The sequence below is a fragment of the Lutzomyia longipalpis genome, chromosome 2 (genome assembly GCF_024334085.1).
Source record: "Lutzomyia longipalpis isolate SR_M1_2022 chromosome 2, ASM2433408v1".
Lineage (NCBI taxonomy): Eukaryota > Metazoa > Arthropoda > Insecta > Diptera > Psychodidae > Lutzomyia > Lutzomyia longipalpis.
The window spans coordinates 5187286-5203551 of record NC_074708.1 but is presented as its reverse complement, the minus strand read 5'-3'; the positions used below and the strand labels follow the sequence as shown (position 1 = coordinate 5203551).

Below are 16266 nucleotides of genomic sequence, written 5' to 3'. Positions count from 1 at the left end.
TTTTTTTGACTTACCTATTTAATCCTTTTTCGTCCTTCTCTGCGCAATACAGCATAGAAAAATCACTTTATTTCACTTCTTTGATGATTCTTGTTGAGATTTTAGAGATATTCACGCATAATAAATCAATTCTTCAAAGGAAAATTCAACGGAAATGAAGAAAATTCAACAGCAAACTCACCCCTTGAAAATTGAATTTTCTCTCAAACGATCGATGCGCCACCTGAGGGAAAATTTTGCGCGGCAAAGATGTTCATTTTCTCTCCCATTTTAAGCTAAAAAAAGTCATAAAACGAGTGAAAAACAGGTGGAAAAGTGAAAATTGTGTCTATCAACTACAAATATCGCGAGAAAAATTCACAAAATCTTCAAAATGAAAGGAAAACTCTTCAGGTGAGTACATAACCTCACTTTATTTCTCTTCAAGGAAATTATAAAAATTTAAGGGTAGTTTTTGGGAATTTTCCCCCTAAGTTTTCCTCCGGAAAGGGATTATAGCTATGCAATTCTTCCCTTCTGGCAATCTCCACCACCTCCCCAAGCGATGCTCCTGCCCAATGGCTGCAATTAGATAATTCCCATCAGGTGTAAAAGTTAGGGCATTGATAAAGCCAGGCATGGGGATTTCCATAAGTTGAACGCATTTCCGGAAGTGCGATTCAAGTTTCCAAATACGAATGAATCCATCACATGATCCGGAAGCCACTAGCTCGGTATTTGTGAGGGTGGCAATGGCAGAAATCCAATTAGGTTCCCCATTTATTGGGGACTTCCCATGAGCTAGGCTTTGGGTACAGAGAGGTTTCTTCTTCATTGTGCTCCAGACGCAGAGGGATCTGTGGGGGAAGGAAGTTTAGGGATTAGAGTCTTGAGGGAAATGAATGAAGGTTAATTCTCTTACCCATCGTCACCGGAAGACAAGAAATTCTCCTCATTTATCAGCCGGACGCTGTCAATGTTCCCACTGTGGCCATTATAGACAAGTTGAGACTCCTCAGACACCTTCCATACACGGATACTGCAGTCATTGCCCCCGGATGAGATGGCGCGATCCCTTGTGAGGGCATCGAGATCTGTTACAGCTGCCTGATGCCCAAACATGATCTCAATCTTGGCCATCTCATCCAATGACCACACAATCACCGTCCTATCGGCACTTCCGGAATAAATTTCATGGGTATCCCTCCGGGCAGCGAGAGCTGTAACTGGTTTCCTGTGAGCTCTGAGTACCCCAATGGGGGTCAGTGTATCCGGGGAATAAACACGAATCCCTGAACTTCCATCCGCAACTGCCAGGAACTTCCCATCGCTGGTCATGGCCAAGCAAACTCCGCTGACTTTTGTTCTCTTCTTGTCCTCCTTCACACCTTCCAGGAGATTAATCACCCCCAGGGGGCGCCACTCCTCCACGCACCACTTAACAATTGTCGGAGATTTACTTCCGGAAAAGAGAATCTTCCCATCCTTTGAGAGACAAAGGCACGTAATGGGCGTCTTTTGGCTCTTATGCTTCACAATTCGTGGCTCATCCACCCCGAGATAAGTGTTGGCCACATAGCGCCTCAACTTCCCAACACTGTCCAGGTACTCATTGGCCAATCTCTTGTCCACATTCACATCCAAATTCTTCTCTTCATGACGCTTCAGCTCTTCCTTCTCAATCTCCTCGAGATACTTCTTAGCCAGGCGCAGACGTTTCTCCTGTGGAGTCTCCACTTCATCCTCCGATGACATTCCAACCGGAAGATCTCCATCATTGCTCAGGATTTCTTCATCACTCGCAATTTCCTCATCCTCAAACTTCTTCCTTTTCCCACTGAAAGGTTTCTGATCCCCTTGTGGGAGACTTTTCTTGAACTTCTCCTTCATTCTTCCGGCGGGTTTCCCAGCAGGCTTTCCGGGTGCTTTCCCACCGGCTTTTCCACGAATGAAAAAGGACATTTTCACAGCAATTTCTCAATGATTTTCCTCGCAAAGAAACTTTCTTCGTGTTGTTTACTTTTTGACAATTCAAACCACGTGCGTGGGGATAACCCAGTGGGCAAGTGATTTGATAGCAAACTCCATACGCGTAGTACTTTTGGTATGCTTTATTGTTAAGGGGAAAATTACTAATAAAAATTTTTAATTTATTTCAATAAAGAAAATTTGAATTTTAATAAAAACTAATTTATTGTGGAAAGTTTTACACGTTCTCTTCTCTCCAATCTAACAATCGTGAAGTTGTTATTATTTTTTTACGTTGTATTAAATTACTGGGCTACCTAGATAATTTTTTACATGAATATTTTACATCAATGTATTTTAACAATAAAATATACTTATTAATTTTAATCTTTTTCTTTTTTATATCTGAAAAAAGTTTTTTTTTGAATTCTTGGCTTTCCTGTTGATTTTAGAGCAAATCTACTTAACTGAATTAACCTCGGCCGTAGCATGGTGGTAGAGTCGATGCATTTTTCGGTGCATTTGCTCTACCTCCCTCCGCCGAGGTTGTGGGTTCAAAGCTCGACACTGCACGGCAATTTTTCATATTGTCGGATGGCTGTCCCGCACAAATTGCACTCCCAGATAATAATTTGAGATAAAAATGTACAATTTTTAAGATATTGACTTGAAATAAAAACCAAATAAAACTTTTTGAGTTTACGCCCCTTTTGGCCAATCAAAAGTTATTCGCGATTAAAATCATGCCCTAATTTCATAGCCACCCTGTACATGATGAGCGAGAACCCACTACAAGCCATCCCAGTGGATGTTATGGAGTGTTTAAAAACACTATTAGAGACCGAAATTCGCCGTAGAGGGGCTCCTCTTCAGAGTCATCTTGGGCAAACGGCTGCCCCTCTGCAGAGTTATACAGGGGAAACGGATGCCCCTGACGCTGCCCCTCTGCTGAGTTATCCAATGCAACCGCCTGCCCCTGCCCTTCTTCCAAATCAACCAGGGACGGATGCCCCTGCCCCTCACCGAAATCAACCAGGGACGGATGCCCCTGCCCCTCACCGAAATCAACCAGGGACGGATGCCCCTGCCCCAAGCCGTGGTCAACCAGGGACGGATGCCCCTGGCCCAAGCCGTGGTCAACCATGGACGGATGCCCCTGCCCCAAGCCGTGGTCAACCATGGACGGATGCCCCTGCCCCAAGCCGTGGTCAACCAGGGACGGATGCCCCTGCCCTAAGCCGTGGTCAACCGTGCGTAGAACGTTAAGTCCTTAAATTTCAAGGTGTTTACGCCACTGCACTGGCGAAAGTATTTCCCGCCAATTGCCGAAATTAAAAAGGGCGCCAAATTTCTCTCCAAAATTGCATCAATAGCCATCTCTCTTCCTCCTGTACTAACCATCTCCCTCTAAACTCTTATTCTCTTTGGGGGCAATGACCCCACAAATTCACAGTTCCCTTTCCTTTACAATTTTGTACATTCTCAGTTATTATTAAGAGCCTTTTTGTAAATTTCTTGTCACTCTTGAATAAAATTTGGTAGAAGCAACGTCGTGTGGATTTTTCTTTAATTTTAACTTCAAAACCCTTCTGTGGAAAATAAAGTCTTTAAGTAAAGTGAAAATTTCTTTATTAATTGAGTGGACAATTGTGTGTGAGCTGTGGAAATCTGGAGAAAACCCAAGGAAATTTGAAGGAGGAAGAACAGCAATTTTTCCCAACATTTTCTGGCCTTCGCGCCGGTTGGAGTTTATTAATTGTGTTCTTCTCTTGAAGGTATCTTGGTGGCTTCTCATTTGGGCAGGAGATTCTGGGCACAAGTTATTCTAATCTATTGTGAAATATCGTTCAAGGTAATCTATTGGGGATTCTGAGTGGGCGAAGGAAGTTGCCAAAATCAATTCTAATTCTTTCCTGATATAATTCAAAAGGTAACCAACACAAGGACTTTGTAAAAATCGCTTAGTTTTGACTCCAAAAATGATAAAATAATTTTTTTTAAATAATAATTTTTACATGAAATTATTTTTTCGTCCTTAAATGTCCTTTTTTGAACATTAAAAAAATAAATAAAAAATTGTCCGGAAGCAATTTGAGGTTATGTTGAAAATAAATTTGTTTTGCTATTTTTTATTCATAATACGTTTATTAAGGACACATTCTCTTCAATTTTAATATTTTAGTCCTTTAAAGGACTAACTCATGACCTAAATCCTTAATTTTAGCAAAATTTTGTGAAAATTTAAAAATTTTGTTGCATAGGGTAAAATTGACATATGCGACATCGGCTCATTTAGTCGACGATTTTGTCCAAAATTTCCGGTGTCCAAAAACTTCAATGTAGTTGAAATTGAGCCCTATCGATGTACTACACTAAAAGAATAACTGTATGTAAAAAATTAGCAACATTGATTTTCTTTGACATTTATCCACCGAAAAACCTTTTCTTTGCAAATATTTTCCTTAAAAATTTCTTTATATTTTTTAACGAATTTTTTCTCCTTATCTTCCAAATTAAATTACCAAAAGAAGCTTAAAAAAGTATTAAATCCATTAAATCTTTAATACCAGCCGGGTAATTCTCGTTCCCTTTTTCTCCTTTTTCTACATCGCGTAAAAAAATATTCCCATTATTCGTCATGAGTTTAGTCAGGAATTTGAAAGTTGAAAAACATCTCGTGGTTTGCCCACTGGGTTTGGATGACTTTCATCAAAATAAAAACAACTTGAGGAGAAAAGTTTTAGAAACATTTTCTTTGCGGGTTTTCACAAGGAAATCCGTTGTTTTCCACTGTGATGGGTAAATTGGAGCTGGGGCAGACTCTTTCGGGGCACAAGGGGCGCGTTTGGAATGCCGCCTGGCACCCAACGGGGAGTATTTTGGCGACGTGCGGTGAGGACAAGACAATCAGGATCTGGCAGCAGGAGGGAGCAACACGCTGGGTGACCAAAACCATCCTTTCCGATGGCCACAATCGCACAATAAGGAGCGTGGCGTGGTCTCCGTGTGGGCACTACTTGGCTGCTGCCAGCTTCGATGCAACAGTGTCGATTTGGGACAAGAAATCCGGGCAGTTTGAGTGCAACTCCACCCTGGAGGGGCACGAGAATGAGGTGAAGAGTGTAGCGTGGTCCGTGTCGGGGCATCTCCTGTCCACGTGCAGCAGGGATAAGTCAGTGTGGGTGTGGGAAGTCTCCGAGGAGGATGACTTTGATTGTGCTGCTGTGCTCAATGCTCACACGCAGGATGTGAAGAAGGTGGTTTGGCATCCACGGGAGGACATCCTTGCATCCGCCAGCTATGACAACACCATCAAGTTCTACAAGGAAGATCCAGCTGACAGTGATTGGATCTGCACGGCAACACTGGCATCGCACACATCAACAGTGTGGAGTTTGGCTTTCTCAGCTGATGGTCAACGCTTGGCGTCCTGCAGTGATGACACCACCGTGAAGATTTGGCAATCCTACCGCCCTGGCAATGAGGAAGGCATCCCAACGCCAGACAATGAAACAGCCTGGAAGTGCGTGTGCACCTTGTCGGGCTTCCACACACGCAGCATCTACGACATCTCGTGGTGTCACCTCTCAGGACTCCTGGCAACCGCTTCAGGTGATGACAGCATTCGAATCTTCCAGGAAACGGAGGGATCTGAGAAGAATTCCCCGACGTTTGAGCTGGCAGCCACGGAGTGTCGTGCCCATGCACAGGATGTCAACACAGTCAGCTGGAATCCTACCAAAAGGGGCCTCCTGGTGTCCACAAGTGATGACGGTGACGTCAAGGTTTGGTGCTTCACCGATTAAGCTCGTTTTCTAAAAGCAAAATAAACATTCTTAGCGCCAATACACGCATAATCGTATCACTCTGACCCCACTATATGGCTGTCTGGGTGCTCCGATCCAACGTCTGGGTGATCACAGATGGATCACGGCTTCAGTCATACACAGGCAGTCCGGGAAGTGTCTTCGTTGTTATTCTCTTCTCTCGAGGCGCGATGATTTTTCAACTTTTTTTTAGAACTTTTTTCACGCCACTCTGTTACCTCCTCCTCTTCCTCCAGGGAATTCCTGTGCTCTGTGGTGAGAGAGTTAATGTAGTTTTTGTTTTGATAAAATTCAGTGCATTAATCATTAAATTAATTATGGTGTGTATGATGGAATTTTTCTCAAAAAGATGTTTTTCTAGTGGATTAACCTAAACCCCTATGGTACATTGATGGACACCTTTTGTGGTTAATTCGGTTGTTTCTTTTAATTATTTTTTGTAAGGAAAATGAAAAGGAATCTTTTTGTGTTGATGATTTGTTAATAAAAAAAAGAAATTGAATAAAAGTTTTAAAATATTTTTATTTAAATGAAGTGAAATTTAAGTTATTTGACTGCAATTTTACCTTTATACTGATTTACTCTTTCAAAACTGTTTTACAGACTTTTTTTTATACAAATTTATGAAGAATTTATTTAGTTATTATGAAGAGAAAAACTAAACAAAAACATGATTTTGCCTTCATAATTAGTTGGTATACCATAATCGTGGCATACCAAGTATTTTAGTTTAAGATCAATTTCTGCCAGATTAATAATTTTTCACATCATCAAACGGCATGAAAAAGCCTAAAACGCTCATAAAATAACCTCCAAAACTCACTTTTATCATAAAAGAAAAAAAAAACTCGATAAAAACTGAATACGAATTCTATTTATTTATTATTTACGGGGATTTGTTGCTCTTCGCGCAAATTTTAGAGAGAAAATAAATTGTGAAGACAAGCCAGAGTAAATTGTGATGGTTTAAAGGTAGATTAGAGCCATTTATCAGTCCCAGAAAAAATGTTGCATAACATAATACATAATAATACATAATACATTAGAGTAATACAGTATTACAGTACAGTACTGTACTAGAGTAATACAGTAATAAAATTCTGTATTACTACAGTAATACAATAATACAGTACTGTATTACAGTAACACAGCACTGTATTACTAGAGTAATACAATAATACAGCACTGTATTACTAAAGTAATACAATAATACAGCACTGTATTACTACAGTAATACAGTAATACAGCACTGTATTACTAAAGTAATACAGTAATACAATAATACAGCACTGTATTACTACGGTAATACAGACTGTATTACTACAGTAATACAGTAATACAGACTGTATTACTACAGTAATACAGTAATACAATAATACAGACTGTATTACTAAAGTAATACAGTAATACAGCACTGTATTACTAAAGTAATACAGTAATACAATAATACAGACTGTATTACTAAAGTAATACAGTAATACAATAATACAGCACTGTATTACTAAAGTAATACAGTAATACAGCACTGTATTACTAAAGTAATACAATAATACAGACTGTATTACTACAGTAATACAGTAATACAATAATACAGCACTGTATTACTACAGTAATACAGTAATACAGCACTGTATTACTAAAGTAATACAGTACTATTACTAAAGTAATACAGTAATACAATAATACAGACTGTATTACTACAGTAATACAGTAATACAGACTGTGTTACTACAGTAATACAGTAATACAGACTGTATTACTACAGTAATACAGTAATACAATAATACAGACTGTATTACTAAAGTAATACAGTAATACAGCACTGTATTACTAAAGTAATACAGTAATACAATAATACAGACTGTATTACTACAGTAATACAGTAATACAATAATACAGCACTGTATTACTAAAGTAATACAGTAATACAGCACTGTATTACTAAAGTAATACAATAATACAGACTGTATTACTACAGTAATACAGTAATACAATAATACAGCACTGTATTACTACAGTAATACAGTAATACAGCACTGTATTACTAAAGTAATACAGTACTATTACTAAAGTAATACAGTAATACAATAATACAGACTGTATTACTACAGTAATACAGTAATACAGACTGTGTTACTACAGTAATACAGTAATACAGCACTGTATTACTACAGTAATACAGTAATACAGCACTGTATTACTACAGTAATACAGTAATACAGCACTGTATTACTAAAGTAATACAGTAATACAGTAATACAGCACTGTATTACTACAGTAATACAGTAATACAGACTGTATTACTACAGTAATACAGCACTGTATTACTAAAATACAGTAATACAATAATACAGACTGTATTACTAAAGTAATACAGTAATACAGTAATACAGCACTGTATTACTAAAGTAATACAGTAATACAGTAATACAGCACTGTATTACTACAGTAATACAGACTGTATTACTACAGTAATACAGCACTGTATTACTAAAGTAATACAGTAATGCAGTAATACAATAATACAGCACTGTATTACTAAAGTAATACAATAATACAGACTGTATTACTACAGTAATACAGTAATACAGCACTGTATTACTAAAGTAATACAATAATACAGCACTGTATTACTACAGTACGCGGATGTTGAATCCGTGAGACCTCTGTGATAAGACACGAGAGAAGCATGAGTAAGCCGTGAGATCTCAGGAGCAGATTCTATCCAATGGTAAGATTTGAGTTTTGGAATTTCACTGGGTAGCGAAATATTGAAGAAATTGTAGCATGTTTCAGCTGTCGTTCGCTCGTCAGGATCCATGGAGAGATATGGATCCACTTCCCTTGTGACAATATAGCCGAACACAGTCTTCATCAGCCATGGGAGTCCGTGACACAAGAAGATGGCATCATTGAGCGGGCTAGCACAATAAGGTTTACCACCGAGAATGAGATCAACGGTTTGCTGAAGTTTCCATGTTGGAGCAGCTATTGGAGCGTCGAGTGGAATAGTAATGAGCGATCGATCAACTGTACAATTTGTAAGTTTTCCGGAGGCGCTCGGCAGGTTGAACGCCTTGGATGTGAATGTGGAGTTTGGCAGTCGCGAAGACATTGTGGTATTCAAGCAGAAATTGGAACGACTGCGCTTCCCATTCACTCCGCAGATGGATAGCATTGTTGAATTTTGTGGCAGATTGAGGCAGTAAAGAAGGCTGGTAGACATGATGTTCATTTGAGTGCCTCTATCTCGTGCCACATGGCCAGAAATAGTGTCGACAGTTGCTAATAGAATGTTGACAATAGCCGTGACAAGGAGGATTTTGAGTGTAGCTTCAAATATTGGGTTTTCCGTTTGTGGTATCATCGCTAGCACATTGGATGTCGAAGGACCAGGAGCACTCCTTGCGCCAAATTGGAGAGGAAGCTTCACAGGATCCAAAGCAGAGGAGCTGCAGTCGGTGTGAGCTTCAGAATTGGCAAAGAAATGATCATGAAGCAACAGGTGGTGTTTTCCTTGACACGGTTGCCAGTCTTGGAACGTGCAACTGTACATCGAGTAGGCGGCGAAACAGTTTAGGCAAAGCCTCAGCTGTTTACTTGATTGGAATTGCTCATCCGAATTTATGTTGCGAAGAGTTTGGCATCGGATGAGCGGACGGCATTCTTCATGGCAATACCGACGAGTGATGTTATCAGTGGACATAACATTACAAGTATGGGACTGGATGAGAGGTCGTGATATATGCGATATTGGGTAGACAGTTAAAAGGGCAGCCTTGTCAGGAATGTGATTTATGAGAATGATGGTGCTACACACGATTGCCAGTAGTAGGATAATCATTTGGCAATGCTTCTGGCTGGGTTGCGGCAGAAATGACGTCATAAAAAGCATCAAGGTAGGTAGATCTGACATCATTAACCCAAAAACAAATCATAAATCCTTTGTATAAGATTGTCACAACGTTCACAAAGATATCACGATATGTTTCCTCTCTTTGTTTGTCCCCTAAGGTGCTATGATCAGCGATAATTTGGTTCGGAACTTCCAAATACCTCAACTTCATTGACTGGAAATTGTTGCACTGGAATTCTAGCGTGATCAATTGTCCCACAAGCTCTTGATCGTCTGCCATGAGCTCCTCCACGTAACGCTCAACACGGGAAACTGCTGTGAGGATTCTCTCTAGTACACGGAAGCTCATCAACTTTGAAGATGCAATCAACGATAAGGCTTGTAGGCTGGTAAGCACTTGTGGCACACAGAAGTAATCTCAGAAGGTAGCGTGAACTGCGGTAGCTGGTTGGAGGCTCGAATGGCCAATTTTATGTATAGAACATACCTTTGGATTGTACAGGGCAGAGATTAGCAATAAGGAAGACAATAGATATCCCAGTAGAGCCGGGCAGGAGAAGTCATTTACCTTTGTAACGACAGTTAAGAAGAAACACAGATTAGGAAAATACAGCGTTGGAACTTCCTGGATTCGGTTGGGCATCAATCATACCTTTGGAGATACAGGTGAGAAATACATTAGTAGCCTTTCTGGTGAGAAGGAACAATTTTGGTTTCTCGTAGCTCCAGTAGCTGCCGGATGTCTGGGTGTTCTGAAGGGGCCGGAGGAGATGGAGAAGAAAAAGTACGGATTCTTCCCAACACCAATTTAATGTAATTCAATTATGGGTTTTCAAATATAAATTGTGGCGCGAGACGCCTTTGGTTCACTTTTTAACTTTACTATAAAATCTAAGCCCGATGGGACTAACAAGGCTTGATAAAATATAATTTCCCAAAAAAGAGTTTGGGACTCGTGGTTGCCATGAAGTATACTGACGGAAGGAAGTAACAAAGATAGAAAAATGATGGCGGTTAAAAATTGCAAATGCGTTTCAAAACAAAGAGTCCGTTGCAACATAGAAAATTCAAACTATGCTAAAAAGTTACAACGGATGTTGTACAACAGTAATACAGCACTGTATTACTACAGTAATACAGTAATACAGACTGTATTACTAAAGTAATACAATAATACAGACTGTATTACTACAGCACTGTATTACTACAGCAATACAATAATACAGCACTGTATTACTACAGTAATACAGTAATACAGCACTGTATTACTAAAGTAATACAGTAATACAGCACTGTATTACTAAAGTAATACAATAATACAGACTGTATTACTACAGTAATACAGTAATACAGCACTGTATTACTAAAGTAATACAGTAATACAATAATACAGACTGTATTACTACAGTAATACAGTAATACAGCACTGTATTACTAAAGTAACACAGTAATAAAGCACTGTATTACTAAAGTAATACAATAATACAGACTAATACAGACTACAGTACTACAGTAATACAGTAATACAGCACTGTATTACTAAAGTAATACAATAATACAGCACTGTATTACTACAGTAATACAGTAATACAATAATACAGCACTGTATTACTACAGTAATACGATAATACAGCACTGTATTACTAAAATAATACTGTATTACTACAGTAATACAATAATACTGCACTGTATTACTAGAATAATACAGTAATACAATAATTCAGTAATACAGTAATACAGTATTAAAGTATTGACATTTTTTTTTCTTTGAAAATTTGCATTTTTTCTCATTAAAATCTTTAAAACAATTCAATAGGATTTAAGCAAATAAGAAATGGCCTAAGATACATTTAAAGGAATATTTTATTGCTTGCAAGCGTTGTCTTGATTATGTTACAAACGATCGCGCAAGCAGAGTATAAAACGTTTTACCTTAATTTTTCCTAAGAACTTCAGATATTTTTTTTTAAAGAAAACAGAAGGCTTTTAAACATTCTAGATAAATACAACGTTTTGTGTTTTAGAGGTATTTAACTTTTCGCAAAAATCTTTTCTTTCCTTTACTGTTCTCTCGCAAAAAACTCATCAATCAATCTTTAAGGTCTTCAAAGGGTTAAAACACTCCTAAATGCTTGATACTCACTGCCATCTTGAAACAAAAGTAGAATTACAAATTGCACCAGACTCATATAGCTGAACCGCGAAAATGCGCGACGAGCTTTAAGATGATCGCGAAAAAACGGGTTTATTTTTGCTTTCTTCATCTTGACTGAAAATTCTGTCTTTTTGTACGGTAGATAAACCGTCATGGGCTCATGGAAATCAGACAGTTCAGCACGTTGGCACCTCATCGGTTTGCCCGCAAATTTTGAGCAAACAGCAATGGGGTGGGCGTGCGCCACTCAAAGTCTTCTACACCATCTTCCCAATTGAATATGTTATTGTCCATCTTTGGGACAATGGCACCTGCAATATGCAACGGAAATGCGAAACAATCGTTCAGAACATTCAGAGCTACCACATGAATGAACTTAAGTTCGATGATATTGGATACAAGTGAGAGTTTGATTTTAACGGTTCGAATTTTGAAAAAAAAAAATCTCTTTGTTTTAGCTTTATAATTGGTGGAGATGGGAGTATTTTTGAAGGGGTTGGCTGGCACAGAAGGGGCTCACATAAATATGGCTACAATTATCAGTCAATTGGGATCGCTTTGTTGAAGAATAATGACAGTAAGACACAAATAAGGAAGGAAAAAATTAAAAGGAAGCAAAACTAAAGGGACTTTTGATTTTCTTAAAGATTACGCGCCAACGAAGAAATCCACTAAGTCGGCAAAAGATCTCATTGAGTGCGGCATTGCCATTGGTGAGCTGTTTAAAGACGTAAAAATCTACGCTTCAGAGCAAGCACCCAGTATCATCTATTCAGGAGATCACCTCTTTGACGACATAAATTCCTGGTCACACTGGGCGTCAGAAGTCAAGACGGAAGCCTAAATGTTGAAAATTCTTGAAGTTTTGCAAAGAGAAATTTAAAATTTAAAAATGAATTAACTCTCCCTTTCAGTTGAAGCATTTTAGAGTATTTTATCTAAATGTTGGTGCGCAGGAGGGATGGAATTCTTTCCACGTCGCTGACTACCTCAGTCAACCACCCCTTGTGGGTGGAGGGTGGATACGCTGAGAGGAAATTTTTTTGGGGTTTTTTTTCTTGAAGCATGACGATCTTTTTGAGAAATATTTTTTCTTAATTATTTTTTGGATTACAGACAATTTGCAAATTATGGACCAGGACACATTTTCACCTAGTTATAATCTCTACTTATGTACTATGAAAGTAAGATCTTTCCTGGCTTTTTCACCTTCGGTACCTCCTAGTGAGAGGGAGAGGGGTCTCCTGGTGTCCACAAGTGATGACGGTGACGTCAAGATTTGGTGCTTCACCGATTAAGCTCGTTTTCTAAAAGCAAAATAAACATTCTTAGCGCCAATACACGCATAATCGTATCTCTCTGACCCCACTATATGGCTGTCTGGGTGCTCCGATCCAACGTCTGGGTGATCACAGATGGATCACGGCTTCAGTCATACACAGGCAGTCCGGGAAGTGTCTTCGTTGTTATTCTCTTCTCTCGAGGCGCGATGATTTTTCAACTTTTTTTTAGACCTTTTTTCACGCCGCTCTGTTACCTCCTCCTCCTCCTCCAGGGAATTCCTGTGCTCTGTGGTGAGATAGTTAATGTATTTGTAGTTTTTGTTTTGATAAAATTAAGTGCATTAATCATTAAATTAATCATGGTGTATGATGGAATTCTTCCCAAAAAGATGTTTTTTAGTGGATTAACCTAAACCCATATGGTACATTGGTGCACGCATTTTGTGGTCAATTCGGTTAAAACTCGGTTCATTTTTTTTTAACAAAATGAAAACGAATCTATTTGTGTTGTTGTTTTTTAAAGGAAAATTGAAAGAAATTGAATATAAAAGTTTTAATTCCAATGATGAGGTGAAATTTAAGTATTTGAATAAAATTTTTCCTTTACTGATTAAAAAAAAATATCTTTTTCAAAACTGTTTTTGAAATCTTTTTGAATTTTGAGATAGGTTCAATTTGTTATTTTGTCAACCATAAAGACCATAAACCATTTCTGTTGCCGTAAGGAAAGCTTTTACCGTTCTCTCACAAAAAGCTGTAGAATATTTTCTTTATCCCATTAATCTTTAAGGTTTTCAAAGGGTTAAGACACAATAAGATATTGGTTTGTCCAATATTTACACGAATTTCTAACCTCACATATTCACATAAATTCAGTACAATTTTGATTTTCTGTCTCATTCACTCCCATTGAATGTAATGGTAAAAATGATAGGTTAGAAATCCGGATAAATATTGGACAACCTAATACTATTTAATACAATTAAAACTCACCGCCATCTTGAAAAAAAGTCAAACACAAAATTTCACTAAATTCATATAGCTGAACCGCGAAAAAGCGCGACGAGCTTTGAGATGATCGCGAAAAAACGGGTCTTTTTTTTTTTGCTTTCTCGCATCTTGGCTGAAAATTCTGTACATTTATCTGTTTGTACGCAGATAAACCGTCGTGGGCTCATGGGAATCATGGCCATGGGAATCCACATGCAAATCAACATGGGAATCAGGCAGTTCAGCACGTTGACACCCCATCGGTTTGCCCGCAAATTTTGAGTAAACAGCAATGGGGTGGGCGTGCGCCACTCAAAGTCTTCTACAACATCTTGCCAATTGAATATGTTATTGTCCATCATACGGTCAGTGGCACCTGCAATATGCAACGGAAATGCGAGACACTCGTTCAGAACATTCAGAGCTACCACATGAATGAGCTTAAGCTCGATGATATTGGATATAAGTGAGGGATTTTCTTAAAAAAAAAAAGACATTGAAAGCTCAACGATTTTAACGGTTTGAATTTAAAAAAAAAAAAAAAATATCTTTGTTTTAGCTTTATAATTGGTGGAGATGGGAGTATTTTTGAAGGAGTTGGGTGGCACAGAAGGGGCTCACATACTTATGGTTACAATTATCGTTCAATTGGAATCGCTTTCCTGGGGAATTATGAGAGTAAGACACAATAAAATAAGAAATTCCAAAAGAAAGCAAAACTAAAGGAGAGTTTTTGAATTCTTAAAGATTACGCGCCAACGAAGAAATCCACTCAGGCGGCAAAAGATCTCATTGAGTGCGGCATTTCCATTGGTGAGCTGTCGAAAGACGTAAAAATCTACGCAGCAAAGCAGGTGCAGAGTACCCTCAGTCCAGGAGAGCACCTCTTTGATGACATAAAGACCTGGCCACACTGGGCGTCAGAAGTCAAGACGGAGGCCTAAATGTAGAAAATTCTCGCAGTTTTGCAAAGAGAAATTTAAAATAAAAATGAATTAATAAATACTCTCCCTCTCAGTTGAAGCATTTTAGAATATTGTGTGAATGTTAGTGCGCAGGAGGGATGGAATTCTTTCCACGTCGCTGACTACCTCAGTCGACCACCCCTTGTGGGTGGAGAGTGGATACACTCAGAGGAATTTTTTTTTCTAGGATTGTCTTGAAGCATAAGAACTTGAAATTCTTATTGAAAGCTTAAGAAAAATTCCATTTTTAACCCTTGCGTGAAAGAAGGGTATTTAAAAATAAAATAATAATTTTTATTCTTTTTTTTATTCTAAAACTCGGCTATATAAAACTGAATTTAAAATGTACTGGTAAGCTAACTAAGCTTACTTGAACTGTGAAAATGAGAACGCAAATAAATTTAAATACGGCGTAAAGTCGGGAACTAATACAAATTACAAATTAAGAAAAAAAAAGATTATAAAGAACAAAATAGATTGAGAATATATAGATTTATTGTTGTTTTCCGAAAGACATTTAATGAGAAACGAAATACAAAAATGACAAGCAAAGTACAAAATTTAACGATTTTTTGTTAGTTTTGCTTTTTCAGGTTAGTTCACTTATATAGGACTTAACTTAGATTATTATTATTATTATTTATTCTTAATTTCCACAACAACTAAAAGAAAATTCAAAGCTTGTGAGGATGGATTTTAAAAGAAAAAAACTCCGAATGAATTTTCAATGATGGTCCGCATTTTGGCGGATTTTGCGCTGAAGCACATTCCTGATATTATTTTTACTTTTTTATGAGACTGTGTACCTTAGCTCGAAGATCATTCATAACTGGTATCAAAAAGAAGAAAAAAAAAACATTAAATGAATTTCAATTTCGGTAGTTACAAATATACCTGTCCGTGGGTGATTTCCATTGCGAGCTCGACTCAGCAAGGCGTTGCAAGTACGGCGAAAATGCTTAAATCTTACTTGTTGCTGACCACGACTGCGAGAATTTGTAGAGCGCACTTTTTTTTCAAAAAAATATTTACTGCATTGTCTAATGATTTGATCGATTCATTTGGATCCATTTCGTTCTCATCTTCAAATGCTGCAAGATCTAGATCTCATTCTCCCGAGAGACTTTCAGCTGTGTGTGGGAGGGTATCAGGTTAAATGGGTTGAATTTTTCGTAGAATTTTCAACAACTCCCCATGCATTTGTTGCTGCTTCTTGGTTCCTAAAACATCCTCCCAAGAGACC

The 16266-nt window shown here is 38.1% G+C and overlaps 4 protein-coding genes and 1 long non-coding RNA gene across 5 annotated transcripts in view; 3 read left to right on the top strand and 2 right to left on the bottom strand.

The window, feature by feature from the left end:
* LOC129788711 (mucin-5AC) overlaps positions 1-16266 on the bottom strand; it is a 1053002-nt gene that overhangs the window by 281762 nt on the left and 754974 nt on the right. The window lies entirely within an intron of this gene.
* LOC129788743 (U3 small nucleolar RNA-interacting protein 2) lies at positions 395-2090 on the bottom strand. The gene is made up of 2 exons (XM_055825062.1): positions 902-2090; positions 395-836 (listed from the first exon to the last, which is right to left on the bottom strand). The coding sequence occupies exons 1-2, from the start codon at positions 1939-1941 to the stop codon at positions 470-472; spliced, it is 1407 nt and encodes a 468-aa protein (XP_055681037.1). The 5' UTR covers positions 1942-2090; the 3' UTR covers positions 395-469.
* On the top strand, positions 4641-5793 carry LOC129788763 (probable cytosolic iron-sulfur protein assembly protein Ciao1). Its single transcript, XM_055825094.1, has one exon. It carries the CDS (start codon positions 4743-4745, stop codon positions 5751-5753), a length of 1011 nt encoding a protein of 336 aa, XP_055681069.1. The 5' UTR covers positions 4641-4742; the 3' UTR covers positions 5754-5793.
* LOC129788369 (uncharacterized) lies at positions 5828-15075 on the top strand. The gene is made up of 8 exons (XM_055824344.1): positions 5828-6029; positions 11928-12186; positions 12244-12362; positions 12433-12623; positions 13149-13359; positions 14227-14524; positions 14618-14736; positions 14806-15075. The coding sequence occupies exons 1-8, from the start codon at positions 5828-5830 to the stop codon at positions 15000-15002; spliced, it is 1596 nt and encodes a 531-aa protein (XP_055680319.1). The 3' UTR covers positions 15003-15075.
* On the top strand, positions 8425-10658 carry LOC129788801 (uncharacterized). Its single transcript, XR_008750391.1, has 2 exons — positions 8425-9673; positions 9789-10658. It is a non-coding gene; the product is annotated as an uncharacterized LOC129788801 (long non-coding RNA).

Coding starts and splice junctions, on each gene's coding strand:
- LOC129788743 (XM_055825062.1), bottom strand. CDS start 1,941: ATGTCCTTTTTCATTCGTGGAAAAGCCGGTGGGAAAGCACCCGGAAAG. Junction 837..901: donor TTGTCTTCCGGTGACGATGG/GTAAGAGAATTA, acceptor CTTCCCCCACAG/ATCCCTCTGCGTCTGGAGCA.
- LOC129788763 (XM_055825094.1), top strand. CDS start 4,743: ATGGGTAAATTGGAGCTGGGGCAGACTCTTTCGGGGCACAAGGGGCGC.
- LOC129788369 (XM_055824344.1), top strand. CDS start 5,828: ATGGCTGTCTGGGTGCTCCGATCCAACGTCTGGGTGATCACAGATGGA. Junction 6,030..11,927: donor GGGAATTCCTGTGCTCTGTG/GTGAGAGAGTTA, acceptor TTTGTACGGTAG/ATAAACCGTCATGGGCTCAT. Junction 13,360..14,226: donor GGGAATTCCTGTGCTCTGTG/GTGAGATAGTTA, acceptor GTTTGTACGCAG/ATAAACCGTCGTGGGCTCAT.